The sequence below is a fragment of the Gadus chalcogrammus genome, chromosome 19 (genome assembly GCF_026213295.1).
Source record: "Gadus chalcogrammus isolate NIFS_2021 chromosome 19, NIFS_Gcha_1.0, whole genome shotgun sequence".
NCBI lineage: Eukaryota > Metazoa > Chordata > Actinopteri > Gadiformes > Gadidae > Gadus > Gadus chalcogrammus.
Window position 1 is genome coordinate 12,900,753 of NC_079430.1, and position 17,454 is coordinate 12,918,206.

The window sequence follows — 17,454 nt, forward strand, 5'->3', positions numbered from 1 at the left end:
AGAGCGGGAGGTAAGGGTGAAAAACGGGGGCTTAGCACCGGGGGGGGGGGGGGGGGGGGCTGGAGAAGGATGCATCAAGACCATTTAAGAAGCCTTATCTGCGTTAGGGCCACCCGTCACTCAGGCCAGTGGCCATGGCAACAAGCCCTGCGCACTGCGGAAGGAAAGGAGGGGCGTGAGGGGAAGGGAACCATGGCAACACAAGCTGTCGAAGCAACAGCTCTGATGAAGGCTGAAGGGGGAGACCCCTCCCCCCTCCTCCTCCTCTCTTGTCTTTCTTAAAGAGACAGGCACCCTGTCATAATCCCATGACGTATTTGCGCTATCCTTTTGTCAGGAGGAGGTCCCTGAGCTTCGCTAGCTGAGGGGAGAAGCCTCCGTGATATCCTTGAGGAACTATTATGTAGCCGTGAAGAGCGACGTCACAAGTTAACAACATTGTTTTACACAGACATAAGACCAACTGGAACCAGGCTACAGTAAATGGCAGCTGGGTTGGTTTACTGGCCATTGAGATTTGTATCAAGACACACAGGTAACATTAGATGTTCTGGTTCGATTTAGCAGCGGCAGCTTTGCTTGGGCGGTTAAAGTTAAAAGCTGTGCACTGAAATGTGCGCTCTGTGTACATATGCGGGTGTGATCAATAGTGGAGCCGTCCATTAGAACACAGTAGAGTTAAAGTGCCAGTGTTTGGGATGCATGGATTGACCTCAGATTCCCATCAACAGTTACCTTCTTTGAGTAAAGGACAAGAATCAATGTGCAGCAGCAAAGTCCAAACCACAGCGATGCCCCTTGCTCAAGGGGCATCGCTGTGTGGTGGTTGGGCCTCTGGGCCAAGAGGCCCACAGTCTGAATGACATGTATCAGAACTCACTGCCAGTTGCCTTGGATGAAAACGTTTTAGACAGTAGTCTAGGTTGGTTGAAATACTATTAAATAACGACCAATCCAGTCATTCCACACATGCATGGCCCGTTTGGGAGGGTGGGGAGGGATGATGACAAAGTAGGTGAGGGGGAATGAGAGATCATTGTGAAACGAGAAGAGCGGTTGGGAAGGGTTGGTGGGGGGGGGGGGGGGTTGTTGAATCACAATAGTGTTGAATCACATTCAACACTATTACATTTTTTGTGCACATGTCTGCCTTTCAGCACTATTTTGAATTGTATGATTAGCTTATTCACTATAACCATGTTACTGTAACTTTCCCTAACCCTTATAAGAAAATTATTTAAAAAAATTATAAGACCAAACATATCATTAATCAATCATAACCATAGTGAAACCATCTGCACTGAAACGGTAAAACGAAACAGACGATGTAATCCTTCCTCCAGCCCAGCTCCAAACTACAGAGAAGGACAGGCACTCTGCATGTGTGTGTCTGTATGCTTGTTCTTTAGCATGTACATATGCAGGCAGATGTCTGTGCTTGTGTATTCGTGTGTCTGTGTGTGTGTGTGTCTGTGTGTGTCTGTGTGTATATATGTGTGCGTGCATGTGCTACTCACTCAGAGCCTGCAGCCATGTACAGGTACGAGGTGTCTTTGCGTGTATGTTTTTGTGTGTGTGCGCTACTCACTCCGAGCCTGCAGCCATGTCCAGGTACGCGGTGTCTGCTTGGTCCACCCCCACTGGGATGCCTATGCTCATGACGTTCTCTGGTCAGTTCTTCTACTGCTGGGTCCAGAGCATGGGAGTCCAAAACACTGAGGCATGTCAGCCACAGCACTCATTGCAGACATCTAAGTGCATCCACAAGGCCTGCAGGGAGGACAAGACAAACAGTGTTATTTCTTACAATCCGTACCATTAGATAGTAAAATGGTAAATGGACTGCATTTATAGAGGGCTTTTCTAACCAGTGGCCACTCAAAGCGCTGCACAATATTGCCCAACATTCATCCATTCAGGCACACATTCGCACACCGACGGCGGTGTCAACCATGCAAGGCGACAGCAAGCTCCTCGGTTACCAGCCAACCCCCCTACCTCATGAGCAACCTGCCAATCTTTTGTGCCACATTGGTTGATATCAACAAATAAAATCTAGCCAAAGCCCAGCACAGCAGCTCCACCGTCTCCCTGTGGGCATCAACTGGGATAAAACCTTCTAAACAGTTACTCATGGGGAGTATTATTCATCAGGTAAATGTCTAGATTACATCAGATCTGAAGCTCCAGCTCCAGGAGTCTTGTTGTTTGACGGAAGATGGACAGAACCCAGCTGCCTGTTTGTATGAAGGGTGAACTGCGCCAAAGCGACCCCTAACACGCTCTACAGACAATGCAGGATGCTGCAGAGTCCCTGTGCGGCCACTAGGGGGTATGAGCGCCACAGACTCCGAGGAGGAAGAAAGGGGAGAAATGTAACAAGCCATATTCCGGTTTTACCCCACCTTAAAGTGACAATGGGCTTTTCAGGAAGAAGAAACAAAAACACAGGCGACCGTGAAATTTGACCCCTTGTGGGTCTCTGACGTCAAGAGAGCACCTCCTAAATAAACTTTTCAAAGTGGGGTCTGTAGCAGCCGTGTCTGTGCCTCCCTAGCCATGCAGATGGAGAGGGACGACAGACACATTATGTTGTCAATAATTAACTGCATCAAGTGTCATTCGTCAATAGCTGAGTCCTCTAAACTATGTCGAGGGAACGCGGAACGAGAAGACTGGTTTATTGAACTGCCAAAAGAAAATTTAAAGTGGAAACCAGCCACATAAGGAGGATCAGACGGATTAAATGGTTCAGATGATGGTACGGTGAATTAAATATACGTCTAAGATGTGTAATGAGAGGAAACAATAATTCGGTTTAATGATCAATCGGTCAGAATACAGGTGGCTAAATATTGTATGCACTCTGCTGGACAAATTTCCGGTAAACTTCCAGGAACTCCAACCACACTTCTGATGCTCTCAGGGAGAGAGGCTAGTTTAAGTCAAACCATAAGCTTTACATATACGCTCTGCTGCAGAGCTTAGTAGGCAGCCTGTGTGTCTGGCCCTGAAACACACAGAGCTCCGTAGATAAGCAGGATTACTGATAGACACCGACGCCGAGAAGGAATACAAGCTGGAGGTCACATCTTACCCTGGACGGCCCCCAGGATCAAAAACATAGACCTGGACTAGGATCTGGGAGGTGGGTCGAGTTGAGTGGGGTCTATGGACCCACGACCTCCAGGGCAAACCAACAAACAATGGGCTTTTTTGTCGGTCATGCCGTGACACTTATGTTGACGTGAGTCGTGATACAGAAACAATGTGCATCAGAGGGACAGCACCTTGGCTACAGGAGGAAACCGGAGACAGGAGGAAAAACGAATGATTATTTAGCTGTAATAATTATTCTTACTTCAATTATACTGTTTGAATGACCAATCATTTCTCAGGTCCTCTCAGGTCCCCTCAGGCGAAAGTTAAGTAGTACAACAGCTTAGGACACGAGACGCCATACATAAGGTTCTGTTGTCGTCTGAAAGTAAAGCTACCTCGATATGCACTTTGAAACTACCCTACAATCAGGCCCAGATCTTCAACATTATACCGTTCTGTTGACTGGTAGTTCCGGTGCTGGTCTACAGCCTGTCTCAGAGACCGCGAGGCTCATCAACCTGTACCACGGACCTGCTCAGACGCTACCCCAGCATGTTTTGCAACATGTCGGGCCTCCAGAGGACGAAGCCAGATTCATTCTCCAGACAGCAGGGTGAACCCGATTGGCTGAGCCCTCCGGCTAGCAGAGTTCCCCTGATTGGCAAGCCCTAGACAACAGTTGCCAGCCCCAGGCCTCATTAACAGGCACTGCAGCCCTTGGGGTGCCACCGAGGTGAGGCTAAGCTACTGCTAACGTTCTACTTTGAGCACCTATTCAATCACAGATTCTCTTTAAATGTGAACAAGCCGACAGCTTGAATTCAGTACCCCTACATATTTCCACATGTTTTACATTGCAGGATGTTTTGATAACTCATCCATAGGGTCGAATCACAAGCAGTGAAACTTCCACCTAGTGTGGAAACAACATTGTTGGCCAGGACACCAGCACTTGCTCCTTAAACCAGCAGGGGGCTGTTATCCAAACCATGTAAAGACGCATTCCCTTATTGTGCATCAGAGGCCCCTCTGTTTTAGTGGTCTTTAACCACATCCCTTCAGAAGCAGTATGTACGCCTCCCCTCAAAAACAACCTGTCTTAGGATGAACCAGGGAATCACTGGAGAGGAATGCTTTGACAAACCAGCAACACACCGACACACAGCCCCCCAGGCCCCATCCCTACAAACCTTCCCAAAGGAACACACACACGCACACGCACGCACGCACACGCGCGAAAAGAAAACAAGTCAGGCACAAGCAGCATTCCTGACTAAATCCGAGATGCATTGTGACAGCCTCTCCTGGAACCCTCCCACTTCCTCTAGCAGGGCTGTCCGTCATATCGGGGGCAAAGCTGCCAAAAAAAAAAGGAAAAAGGGGAGGGAGGGCAAGAGGGAGAGGGAGGGAGCTTCCCCCCTTTCCTGCGCCGAGCCACCCCACCCAACCGGATTTCTCTCCCTCCGCTCCGCGCACTTCCTAAATAAACCAAGGAGAGCTGGGCGGCCGGGTTAAGCCCACGCCAGCGACCGGAGGAGGAGATACGGAAGGGTTAGGGCCGCGCCACCGACCAGAGGAGGAGGAGATACTGAAGGGTTAGGGCCGCCCCACCGACCAGAGGAGGAGGAGATACTGAAGGGTTAGGGCCGCGCCACCGACCAGAGGAGGAGGAGATACTGAAGGCAGCAGCTGTGGCCCTCTCCTCCACCCACCACGACTACACCACAGCCCATGACGAGCCCAAACAGAGGGGGATAGACGTGAAGGGGAGGGCGGTCAGGAGAGGAGGAGAAAGGAAAGGGGCAGGCGTCTATCCGAGGCGCAGTGGAAGGAATGCTGTGGCGCTCTTCCTCCCCGCTTCAGACCCTCACTCTCTACCCCCAGAATCCCTCCTTGCCCCCCCCCCCCCCCCTATCACCACTCCCCAGTGAACAGATTTACTCTCTACAAGCTTTTAGAAACCTCTCAGACGCCCCTGCGTTGGAGGGGGTCGGTCTGACAGTGAGACTAGGCAGGCTGATCACAGGCTGGACTCTGGGTGGCAGAGTGGAGCTCACATCGCTGCCTACTCTCTCGCCCTCCGCTCTGCGTCTCTCGCTCTGCCTCCCTCTCACCTCCCCCCTCGCCGAGCGGCAAGAGGGGAAACACAGTCACGTCATTGTGTCGGGGAGAAACTCTTGCGTTTGTGAGACACAACCGCACTGATGAAGTCGCCGAGGGGAAAATCCACACGGTAATCGGGACGTGCGCCACACAGACGCGCCATATGTCCTACGCGAGACCGCTCGCCCTCTCTCGCCCTCTCTCGCCGTGTTCACACTGCTAGCTGCTATGTGGCGGCAGCAGCGTTTGATTTGTGTTTCTGCCGCCAGCTCTCAGCAGTTTGGATTGTATTCTTCCATGAGGACAGCGACCCCCAGCCCTTCCTCCCATACCCCGGCTCCCCTCAGCCTCACGGAGGGATGACTCCGGCCTCTACACACACACACACACACACACACAGACACACACCTCGTGTTCCACAGCGCCCCTACACATGTGCTCCATGCATGGTAGACCCTGGTGGCCATGTGGGTCACCCCCCCACCCCCCCTCCTCTTCCCTTCACAACTCAGACCCAGAGACGCATCAGAACACAGGGGGAGGAAGATGGCGTTGTCGGTGTGTGTGTGTGTGTGTGTGTGTGTGTGTGTGTGTGTGTGTGTGTGTGTGTGTGTGTGTGTGTGTGTGTGTGTGTGTGTGTGTGTGTCATTTCCCAAGTAACAGAGGTGGCTCAAAAGCAAACAGGGCACTTGACAGGGCCTGGCGTGTTGGCAGGGCCAGGAGACGGGCCAGCAGGGCAGGGGAGTACAGAGCCAGGGCTATCTGAAGACGGGGTGGACCCTGCTGTTGTGTGGTGGGTTCAGGGCTCCGCTCCGCCGACAACCACAGCCCGGAGACAATGGTGGCCTGGGGCCAGCGGCACCAGCCATCTGACACATCCATGAGAAGGGAGACGCAGCCTAGCTGCTGCTGCTGCTGCACCACAGTACGGGGGAGGAGCAGGGTCCGTGTCCCAGCGCTGAGGTTAAGGAGGGAGAGACGGAGATAACGTCCAAGAGAGCCAAAAAGAAACCGTCTCCGTCCGTCCGTCTCCCTGCCCCTTCTTGGACCCGAGCAACATCAAGTTTTACCACAAACAAGGCCCAACAGAATGTAAACTGTGTTTTGCGAACGTAATATATCCACCAAAAATAAGAAGAGCCATGTGTGCACGTCCAAGTGAAACTACCGTTACAGAACCGAGACGACCCTACCCAACACAGAGGTTTATGTTGGCTAGCCATTTGTTTTTCCAATGCATGTTTATTAATCCGTTATACACACATTATTATCGCGGCCATTTATGTTAACCTGATACAAGGGATCACTTCTTGTCTTCCCCACTAAGCATCGGTGCATCAAAAGCTTCCAGGCGTTGTGATGTTGACTCTGACGGCCCCCCCGACAACCAGGGAATGACAGACAGCAACACACAACGGTAGCATCTAAAGAATGCATTATGCCCCGTTTGGCCAAGTTAAACTTCTCTCTGTGTCTGTGTGTGTGTGTGTGTGTGTGTCTGTGTAACAGATGAGGGGGTCAGCTATAATGGTCAGTGATGGGGGCCAAACAATGGGAGCCACTCACGGCCATCACCCAGGTATGACAGGAGCCCTCCTCAGCCCGGTCTGCTGCCCTCCACCCCGAGCATACCTCGCCTGTCTCACTCTCACTGGTGTGTAGTACAGCCACGGCAGAGCTGGTAGAAATGGCACAGCAACAGGAAGAAGAGCAACAGCCAAGGTTATGGCTGCCGTCTCAGGCCAAAGGCTGTCGGGAAGGGAGCCAGACTCAACCAGCTCCCCTCAGCTCGAGTTTAGGACCAGGTGAACACCAGGCAAATAAGGCTCCCGTAAATAAGGTAATCCGTTAGCAGCTAGCCGCTACGATAACAGGTCTCCTGACTGCTGCCAGCCGCACCCTGCCTGGTTACCACGTGATCAACAGAGGGCCCCATACTGGGGGAAGCTATGCCTACTGGTCCCTGGGGGGGGGGGGGGGGGCAGGCTCAAAACAGACTGGGTCCAGGGGCAGTGAAGAGCGCTTTGGCCGGACCTGAGGCACCTGTGGGTCTGAGCTCCACGCCGGCCCTCCAGATGGGGGACGGGACGGGGGGGGACAGAAGGGAGAGCCATTTAGCTCAGTAGGAGGTCTCATGTTATGATTCCCCAGACAGACGCTTTAGCGAGCAAACATCTGCGTGTGACAGAAACACACGGAAATTGGTGCCACAAGGCGCGAGCATCAATCAGCTGCTTGGATAATAATAATATGCAAGTTCTTCACAGAACAGCTGTAATGTTCGAAAACAAAATGCACAATCCCTTGTCAACTTTAAATCCGAAAGCTCAATTCGTACATGTTTAGCGTCCGTCTCCGTTGACTCACTAATCTAAAAACCTTCTTTAAAAAAAAAAATAGTGAAATAACGCGAGGAAAGGAAAAAGACATGCTTGGAAAGAGCCACAAAGAACTGTTGGCGCAGCCAAGAGAGAGAGAAAGAATTTGGACGATGGAGGCCAATGTGCTAGCCTACAGCTTAAGAGGACAGGGCTGTGTTGTGTCATTGCAAAGAGAGCCTGCTCACAAACACAACTTTTTTTCTCCTTTCTACATTATAGTCACTTTCACACGGTGTTGCAGCTAATGACAAACCAAGACAATTCGACCACAAGACTCAACCTGTGTGATCGAGTCTGAATCTAATAGTTCGATATACAATATTTCCTCCTTCATGTTACAGGAGGACAACACAACAACTTCATGTCTGCGCGCACACACACTCTGAAGACCATTTAATGACAGACTGATGCACGTTTCAGAGATGTTCAGTGAATGACACTGTAGGGGTTAGTGATCTATTTGAACACCGGCCAGTGTTTTAAGTTCATTTGTTTGTTATTGCTCTATGGCTAATGTTTAAGGGATCAGATAAAATGTCGGTTCCACTAATTACGATTTGTATTGTACATATCCCGATGCGGCCAGAGACGGTGGCAGCCTCGTCGACATATACATTAAAACAAGTGGATATGTATAAAGCAGAAACGAACAATGTCAATCCTACTCACAGCGAGTCACCACACACACACACACACACAGAGACACACACAGAGACACACACAGAGACACACACACACACACACACGGTATATGACGTGACGCACGTTGAAGCGCTAGTAGGTTATCGCCTCTAATAAAAGCGGCTATTTACGGTAGCTTTATTGCTTCGATCAAACAGTACTCGGGGACCGACGCAGACGGGTTCGCCGTGGTGTTGTTGTTCTCCAGTCTAACGCGCAGTGTGTAGTTACTTCCCGGTAAGTACGTCGGCGCTGCAGTCCAGTGGAGCAGCAGGGGTGTGGAGCCCAGTGTTCCCACAACACCCATCAGGTCGCCATCTTCACAGCGCCTCTCAGAGGACGGCCAAACCACACGTTTAGCCGAGGAGACGCATCGCTACACCGGGAGAACCCCCCAAAACAGTGGCCTCTTTCAAAAATACTTCCTCCTGAGGTGTATCGCTGTGTCTCTGTGCACGCTGTCCTGCACGTCTTTCGAAAACGCATCGACAGAATCGAAGCTAACATGCTAACAATGATGGTGAGCAATGGCTTCTCTGGAGACGGGCGCATGCTGAGCTACAACGTTGTCCCTCGGTGTGGATGAGCCACGGAGGGATGGTACACAGCGCGCTACAAACGTATAACGGTGTGGAGAGAATTCTTAACAGACGCGTAATCACGGATGTGGTCCGGTGTTATGCGTGGTTAGATCGGTCGCTAGGTAGCGGCTAGCAGAGCGCCTTGTGGTCTCTTATTGTAGCTGATAGGATACGAGAGAGAGAGAGAGGACTGGAGTGGATTACTGGTCCCCTCAGACAGGAGCAAAGCAACATGACGGAAGGGAGGTCAATACTGCCCAAAAAAACAATCCCAAGTTATTTTTTACTTCACGTCCATGGCGAACTTGGCAAATTACGGACTTATCACCGCCAAACGGTCCAGTCGGTAACCGTCGGGTCCAGGCTCCTTTTTTTAAACTGAAGTCGGGTTTTGCAGGATTGCTTTACCTAAGTCCACCATCCCCTCCCCCACGTATGCAGCATTTGAGGCACAAATGTGAATCTAAATTAACTAATCGCGTAAGGCCATTTCCTCCGTGTGGGAGACGTATGCCATGGCGATAGGTGGTGATATCTCCCCTGGCTTTAGAGAAGTCGCTTCATTTCGAGAAGATCTAGGAAAGCTACTTAGCTCCTGTAGTTTGCTGTCGCCATTTCCTAAAGATGACATTAGTTTGATTCACTCCAGTTCAGGGGTTTTTGGACGCACATCGAAGGGTTGTTTTTAACCTTTCGAGAATGATGCTTTTTAGGTGTAGTGGTCCAACACGGACGCATATACTGAGATACGGACTACAGTTAAACTTACATTGGTTACATACACTACTGCAGATCGTACACAACCCGAAGGGGGTCGTGCTCTGACTTCCAGCTCGTACATGACCGTAAAACAACTTAGGAGAGGCGCTTGTGCAGGATTGGCTAAGAATAAAGCGGGGAGATAACTGACTTTGACCTTTTATACACACACAACACGTCTACACACACACACACACACACGTCTACACACACACAACACGTCTACACACAGACACACACATAGATCTACACACAAACACACACACTCTTATCTACATTGAAAGCTTGTAATAATTCGCAGTAGGACGGATACTTGGCTGACTGAGTATGTGACGTCTCCAGTATTGTCATCCTGAAGCCCAACTCAGTGCGAAGCTAGTTAGCATTATGGAGCTAGTCTGTTTCCAGGCTGGACAGCGATCCACGTCAAAACATCCCAGGTTGGTTCCCAAAACGAGCTGCTGCAGAGTCTTGTTTATCTGTAATAGTGCCCATCAACCCCGTAAACACACGAATGGTGAGGATGATGCGCTCCACAGACAGCTAGCATGCTAGCCGAGCTGTAACAACAGCACGACGTGCCTAGCTTAGTAACAAAGCAACTCTGATAGCCTGCAACAGTACTCCACAACATACTCAGACCCACACACAACGGAGCTCTACTTACCGCTAATGTCCACTATAGAAAAGTTGAATAAAAAAACTGGGGGCCGTGGGAGAGAAGCCCGTCACTGTCCACCCAGCCTCCAGAACCAAAACAAGACTGCTGCTCAACACACTGCGACCCTCAGCCCGGCTATCTAACGGGGGTCTGGGGCGCCTTCCCGCTGCTCTCCTCCCGTCACACGCCTCTGGGTCCGTGGGGGGGACTGCGGGTCCAAACGGTTGACTCGCGGGTCAGTTCCGAACCGTTAAAAACTGCCCTACCTACCTAGCGACTGTAGGAAACCAGATCCTCTGTAGCCTGCTCTCTCTGTGCAAAAATGGCGGCCTGGCAGGACTGGTGGAGACCCCGCCTCCTCCTCCTCCTCCGCGCGACCCCCCTCCCCGCCGCTCACCTCTGGCCCCGCCTCTACGTCCTGCGGGGTTGCAAGGCCAACTTTACAGGGGCTTTTTGGAATCATGCGCGTCCACGCGAATATCATCATATATTTATTTCGATAATGCATCATTGCCCTCTGTGTAAATACAGGATACACCAGACAGTTTTGTTGAATAACGTTATATATGTGTATATTCATGCATACACATATATATTTATTTATTTATATACACACATATCTATTTATATGCATATCAATGAATAGTGCTATATAGTCCATGGTTTTTGATGCGCGTCATCGTGAATGTCATCACAGCCATTTACCCGAATAACGCATTCCTTCCCTCTGTGAATATACAGTAAAAATCACACAATTTTGCTATAACAACTTTATTACAGTAGGCTACCAAACCCTATTACCCGTTGTTCAGATAACTTCTCCATGAATAATGCATGTAGAGTCGAGGAGGCTAGAGTGTGGGCTGTAAGTTTGAGAATATGTTAGTGATGTGAAAGTAACCGCTGGGTTCGGATGCCTAATGTGTTGGTACCGCCCATTCTGTATGTCTCCTCAAAGTGGAAAACCCCACCATCTCTCCTCCATGTAAAAATGTCCTAATTATAATCATTTCATTGAAAGTATAACGGTAGTATAATTTTGCCCTATTGAAATTTTAACCTTGTAGAAATATACATTTTTGCTCACCACACATTCCTGTTAATTTCTCCCTTCATTACCGAAAAGATTAGATCAATATAAATAGTTGTAGGTCGTTTAGTTGAAGTACATTATTTTATGAAGCGAACACTGCCTTGTGTAAAGGAGCCTCTGAGTCGGCTTCCAGACGGTAGGAGGAGCGGGCTGTTATATAACCCTTACACAAGAGCAGCATTCTCCTGTCTGAACCCAGCCTGTTTGAAGATAAGGTGGACCGTATCGAATCAAAGAAATAAAGATAGGAGAACACACAAACGGTTTCCTTGTAAACAGCTATTTTCCTTTTTTTAATAGAAACAACAACAAAAACCTGTTTGGGGTTTAATAGTATTATACCAGAACATGAGGACAATAACAAACCTAAGTGTTGTGTGCGGGTAGATGTTCGTCCATTGTGTTTCAGTGTGACTTTGTTCGCCTTTCCTTGCATTCAACGATACTCTATGAGATAATTCGCCCGTCTTTCTCATCGACCCTCCCCCACTGCGAACACCGCAGCCCCTCGCGCACGCGCACACCGGACGTCGGGAGGCTCGCTCTTCCGGTTCGTCGTTCTGTTTTAACCAATTTAGACGGCGTGTGTAGATATGCAGGCGAACCCTTGTTACTCAACAACGTCGATCTCAAACGTTACGGAGTTCCGACGGTGCATCGAGACATATCGAGACATTTCAGGCCATTTAAGGCCCCTTTCCCCCCCAAAAAAAGGATTGGCGACGATCGGTTTTACACATTTCACTCTAACTTCTGTTGCCTAGTAGCGGTTTTGGCTGAAGGTCACTCGAGTGGTCAGGTTGGTTAAAAGAGGAGGATAAACAGCGGGACCTGAATCTCGTCGAGTGGCTAGGTAGAAGCGCACCGAGCGGGTGATTGTTTCAGAGCTGGTGCCCTGAGATGACATCATTGGGCTTATTTGGAGGCGGGAACTGAGCTGCGAGGGGAGAGGGGCGCGACCGGAGATCCGCTGGCTCAGACGCCATTAGGCAGCCACGTAGCACAGAAGCAAACCGTTATTCTGCTAAAGACTGCTAAAGACTTTTGTCGGGCAGTTAGGCATCGAACCAGGAAGTCATGGTCGTGGATTTAAATCTTTATTTATTGGAAATGGAAGTGAGTGGTTGTTTTTCGACGTGTTTTAATGTTGCGCACTCAAAATAAGATGGCGCCCAAGTAGGGAGTTCTGTTCTCGCGCCACCGCGCATCTTTTGGCAGCAGGGGCGCGCATTGCGCGCAGTCCCGACAAAGGGAATGTTTTCATAAAGTACTGTTTTGCTGAAGGGACCAAAACCTCCATAAACTATGCAGATATACATATTATGTGTTTCATACGAGATCATTCTTTATATGCATACAGGACTCATGGCGCTTCTTGATGATTCTAAAGCAATACATCCATTCAGGCCAAAAATCTCCCCGGGACTTATCAGATGTTATCGTCCTAAAAATACGTCACCTGAGCGCATTCAATGTCGCGATGCTTTGTGTCCTGAACGTGAAGCGGCTCTGGCCCCACCTGGTGGCCGCGGCGGCTCTCACTGTCATAGCCTGGTGCTAATCCACAATTACACTGCGTTCAGATAAGATCCAAAGCGTGAAATTGTTACTTTATTGTCCTTTAATTGTTTCATCTTCAGAAAAGAACATCATGTTGATATCGGGTTTCACAATGCTAACACATTTTTGAGATAGATCCTTTTATTACGTACATTTTTTTCAGACAAATCAAAAACAGTTATTCCAGCTCAGTTATTCTTGTTCAAACGTTCCCCATTCTGGGCTTTTAATTTTATTCAGATTATTTAATTATTTTAACCATGAGTAATAGAGTGACTGTAATATAATAAAGAAGATTCAATATAAATTGACATATATTCGTCACATATTTCATCCAGGAACCCACAGCCAATCAGCGTTAGAGTAGGACTGTCCAATCACAGTCGGCGTTACTCAGCTCCAGCCCTCCAACTGCAGTGGACGATGTTAGTGAGTGGGGTCGTCTGTTGACAAGGGAAGGTGACATTAGGAGTTCATTTTACCAAACCATTCTAAACGGGTTTCGTTTAGGTTAGAACATGTCTTCTCTTGGCAGCGCTTTGCGGCTCCTCCGGGCGGGGGCTAGCGCTCTGAGAAGTGGCCCTCAGAAGACCTTCTACCGGAGGTGAGGACCGGAGCCAGGGCCTAAGACCGCACACTGAGTGGAGCTCCGAACCAAAAGATATATTAGGATTGGCCACTGTACACTCGAGGGGAACCCAGATGACATTAACTGTTTGTTTCACTTTACTGGTCTTGTGGATCTTGTGTTACGATATTAACGGTGTTTGTTTTATTCTAGGGCCGGCGGGGGCCCCCACATAGTGCCGCAGTACCGGCAGTACCCCCAGGTCACTAAGAACCAGAAGCTCCAGGCTGAGATTCTGAGCAGTACGATGTGGTTCTGGATGCTCTGGCACTTCTGGCACAGCTCAGACGACGTTCTGGTGAGCAGGACACCTCTTCCTGGTTCTGTAGAACTACTAGTACCTGGGGTTTTACATCGGGCTGATGGTCATCATCTTTACCCTGTTCTGTAGAACAAGTAGTGCTATAGCAGATAAGCCATACAGTACCGGGTGTAAATTTAGTAGTAGTACACAGTATTGTAAATGCATTGATGTGAATGTATTAAAATCCAGTGGCTGTGTTCTCCTATCATAGGTAGGCGTGCGTTCAGGACAGCAGCCAGTCACAGCTGAAGGGTTCTGGGTTTAAACCCCATTGTCCTGTCAAATAGGTGTTATTAAGTTAGCCCAATGCCTACCTGCCTCTCAATCTGTGACATCACTGACCTCTGACCTTGTCCTCCAGGGTCACTTTGCGTGGCCGGACGCGTCCCAGTGGACTGACGAGGAGCTTGGCATCCCAGCAGACGATGAGGAATAGTTCTGAGAGATGGCACTCCGACAGGTTGGGAAACACAGAAAACCAGCGGTCCCTTGTGGCTGCACTCGCATGTTGGTTCTCAAATGATTCATTGCCTTAACCATTGAAGAGCTTATTGTAACCTTACCTCATGCATCAAATAATGTGTGAAGTTCCCCCCACAATACAAAAGGATAAGAAGTAATCCAACCATAAAGTAGTTTCTAATAAAACATCTACGAGGGGTTCGGTGTTGGAGGGATATTTCTGAAGTGGATGACATTGCGTTGGATTGACGTGGAGGTTGAGGGAGAGGGTCAAAGAGGGCACCGTGGTTACGGATGCAAGGCGATGCCTTCAGCTATTCCCCTTGTTGGCTGGTGGGTCGTGTAGTGACAAAGGGTGGGACAGTGGTGCGCTTGTATTCTAGGGACGTTGGCCTGGTCCATTGTCTGGCTATGCTACTTGTTACGTTGTTAACATTTTGTTGGTTCTTGGTAGGCCTGTACTAGCCGTAATAAACATTAGCATAACAAAACGGACATTACTGCTCCAGCTGCACTCATAGTAGTTTGGCTATCAAGGGCTAGAATGACTTAATAACATTTTAATTACCAGAGTTGAAAGGTTATAGAAACCCGCCCATTTCAGTAGTAAATACTCCCACCATAGTGTTTTCTATAAAAGTTTCATGTTTGATCCTTTGTTCTTTCTCCAGATCCCAGGGTTCGTCTGTCCAGCTAGATGTCATCCAGACAGACGAAAGCTTTGTTGTACATAATAAAGATTCCTCATGTATTCTCACCATGTTGTCCTGGCTTCTACTTATAGGACTCTAAGAAGCGGAATTCACGGTTAACTGAAGGCACCTTCACAGAACATGGCCAAATTATTTCCAAAATTTATTTACAGGCATTTTGTTTGAAATGCAGAAACAAATTCAACGCTTTACGTATCAGTGTCACAGTTAGCCAGTGTTTTTTTATACTTCAAAAAAATCATAAATCATGAAAACAATTGCAAGAATTAGCACAGATCACAAAGGACACTAGATCTGTTTAAAACCCAACAGCGACCAAGTCCTGAACATTAATTACCTTAAAAAAGACCCTGCCTGCGGGCTAGCTCTTGCCATTTAAATAAGTTGACATGCATTTTACGTGTAGTGTAAAGTCGAGACAAGGACTGAGAAGATACGATTTGATTTCATTCTTCACTATACATGATTTAACCTTCATCTCGAGCAAAGCACCAGGCGGGTCACAGGTCACGTGCGTGGAGCCAAACTGACCAGGCGGTTCACCAGGTCAAATGCGTGGAGCCCACCTGAGCAGAGCGGTTCAGGTCTGAGGGGGAACTTGTGGTCTTTAAGCTACTAATGAAGATGTGGTCTTCAACGTTCGTATCTCATCTTGTCTTTACGCCAAAAGGGTTTTTAAAAAACGACCAGTACTTCAAATCAGGTGACGCGATTCTAAAGTTCGAAACCGTAAATGCAAAGCACAGCGAGTCAACTTTCACAAAATATTTCATTAAAAAAGTAACCAAAAAAAAAAGCGGGACTTTGCAGGGTGTTTACAGGGGAGAGGGACTGGTCTGCATCATGACGTGGCTGCTGGTTGTGTTCTTGGCACCATTCCCTGAGAGTGTCGAACTGCGCATCTCCAGCAACAAAATACACACACACACACACACGTCAACCACATGCACCACCGGAATCACTGAGAAATTAAATACTAATCGTACATCCCACTCGGGTTTCTTTCGCTGACAGCTTTGGACTGACCAAGGTTGCTCAGAGCTCACTTTTTGTGGAAAGAAAGAGTGGTACCTGTTCGGCATAATATAAATATTAAGAATTGAGGCCACCGACACTGGAACCGGTAACAGGGATGAGCGGAGAATACTTTTTATAAAAATAATATTCAGAGCCATAATCAAACATCTCAACAATTAAAGAAAATTAGCTTTTTTTCCATGAATTATCAATAAAATGCCTTAACATAGTTATGACCTCCACCTGGCCCTAAGTTTATCTGCTAATTGGTCACTTAAAATCGATGTACTGGAATCGGGATGATATGTAAAATGTGTAAACTAAAGTATCCGTGCATCCCTAGAAAACATTAAATAAAAAGGAAGCTGAACTCTGAGCTAGTGCACAACGTAAACATTTTGTAGACTCACAAAGCCAACAAGTCTAGCTGCAAAGGGGACAGGAACCCACATCACGAGGAGCCACAAGGACCCACTAGGGAGAAACTAGCCAGGGGTCAAGTCAAGGAACCAAGGATAGATGTCAAGGTGACGACTCGGTAGGAAAGACGCTACGTGGCTGTGACTGAAGGTAAAAACAAAACCACATTTACAATAATTATGCGTAGGCCTAGATACCAAAACATAAACAGAACCCTTTAAAACCCGCAGAATACCCCGTGGCTGACGGCTCAGAATAGAATAAAATCTCTTAAAATTAATAAATACATCATTCAGAATCAATAAAAAAATAACATTAAGAAAACCCCACATTACAGATAAAACCAAAAAGTAATAAATTAACCCGAACAGCATGCAAGTTGTTCAGCCAAATGCCAACATTTCAAGAGACTCTTTAAATGTTCCTACTCTAATTTCACTAGAGGCAGTGCTTTCAGCCCGTGAACTACATTACCCATAGTCCACCAGGGGGGAGGATCCACACCAGGGGGGAGGTTCCACACAGCTCTGTACTAAGGGTCACCTGATTGATCCATTTGGGGACACTCTAGTGTAAATCACTCATATGGACCATGGATAATATCTGAAGTAGGGCCCGACCGATATTGATTTTTGAGTGCCGATGCCAATTATTTTCAGAGAAAAATTACGATTACGATTTAATCGGCCGATTAAAAACGAAACAAAAAAAAGCCTATAAAACGTAGTTTTTGATACCTTAAATATACTTTAAACACTTTTGACGAATATATGAATTGAATGCAGAACCTTTGAGTGTTTTAGAATACATTTACAGTCAAAAATGAGTGTAATGTAAAATGTAAAATAAATAACTCCCAATGTGCTGCGCTCGTGAGCAGTGACTAACACGTGCGTGCTGAGCAGTATGGTCTCACCGTTTAGTCTACAGTATAACAAATGAACATGGCCTGGGACCTAAAGAAAAACAGGCACAACATGCTCAAACAA

The 17,454-nt window shown here is 48.0% G+C and overlaps 2 protein-coding genes across 2 annotated transcripts in view; one reads left to right on the forward strand and one right to left on the reverse strand.

Moving 5' to 3' along the window:
* Positions 1-10,612, reverse strand: part of kmt2e (lysine (K)-specific methyltransferase 2E) — a 34,415-nt gene extending 23,803 nt beyond the window's left edge. The window contains exons 1-2 of the mRNA XM_056579011.1: positions 10,275-10,612; positions 1,589-1,770 (exon numbers count right to left, since the gene is read on the reverse strand). Coding sequence (XP_056434986.1) covers positions 1,589-1,659 — 71 coding nt within the window. The 5' untranslated portion in view covers positions 1,660-1,770; positions 10,275-10,612. The remainder of the gene's footprint in view (positions 1-1,588; positions 1,771-10,274) is intronic.
* A 2,710-nt stretch (positions 10,613-13,322) lies between these two features.
* On the forward strand, positions 13,323-15,093 carry ndufb2 (NADH:ubiquinone oxidoreductase subunit B2). Its single transcript, XM_056578227.1, has 4 exons — positions 13,323-13,525; positions 13,703-13,847; positions 14,215-14,313; positions 14,987-15,093. The coding sequence occupies exons 1-3, from the start codon at positions 13,440-13,442 to the stop codon at positions 14,287-14,289; spliced, it is 306 nt and encodes a 101-aa protein (XP_056434202.1). The 5' UTR covers positions 13,323-13,439; the 3' UTR covers positions 14,290-14,313; positions 14,987-15,093.
* Positions 15,094-17,454: the final 2,361 nt, after the last annotated feature.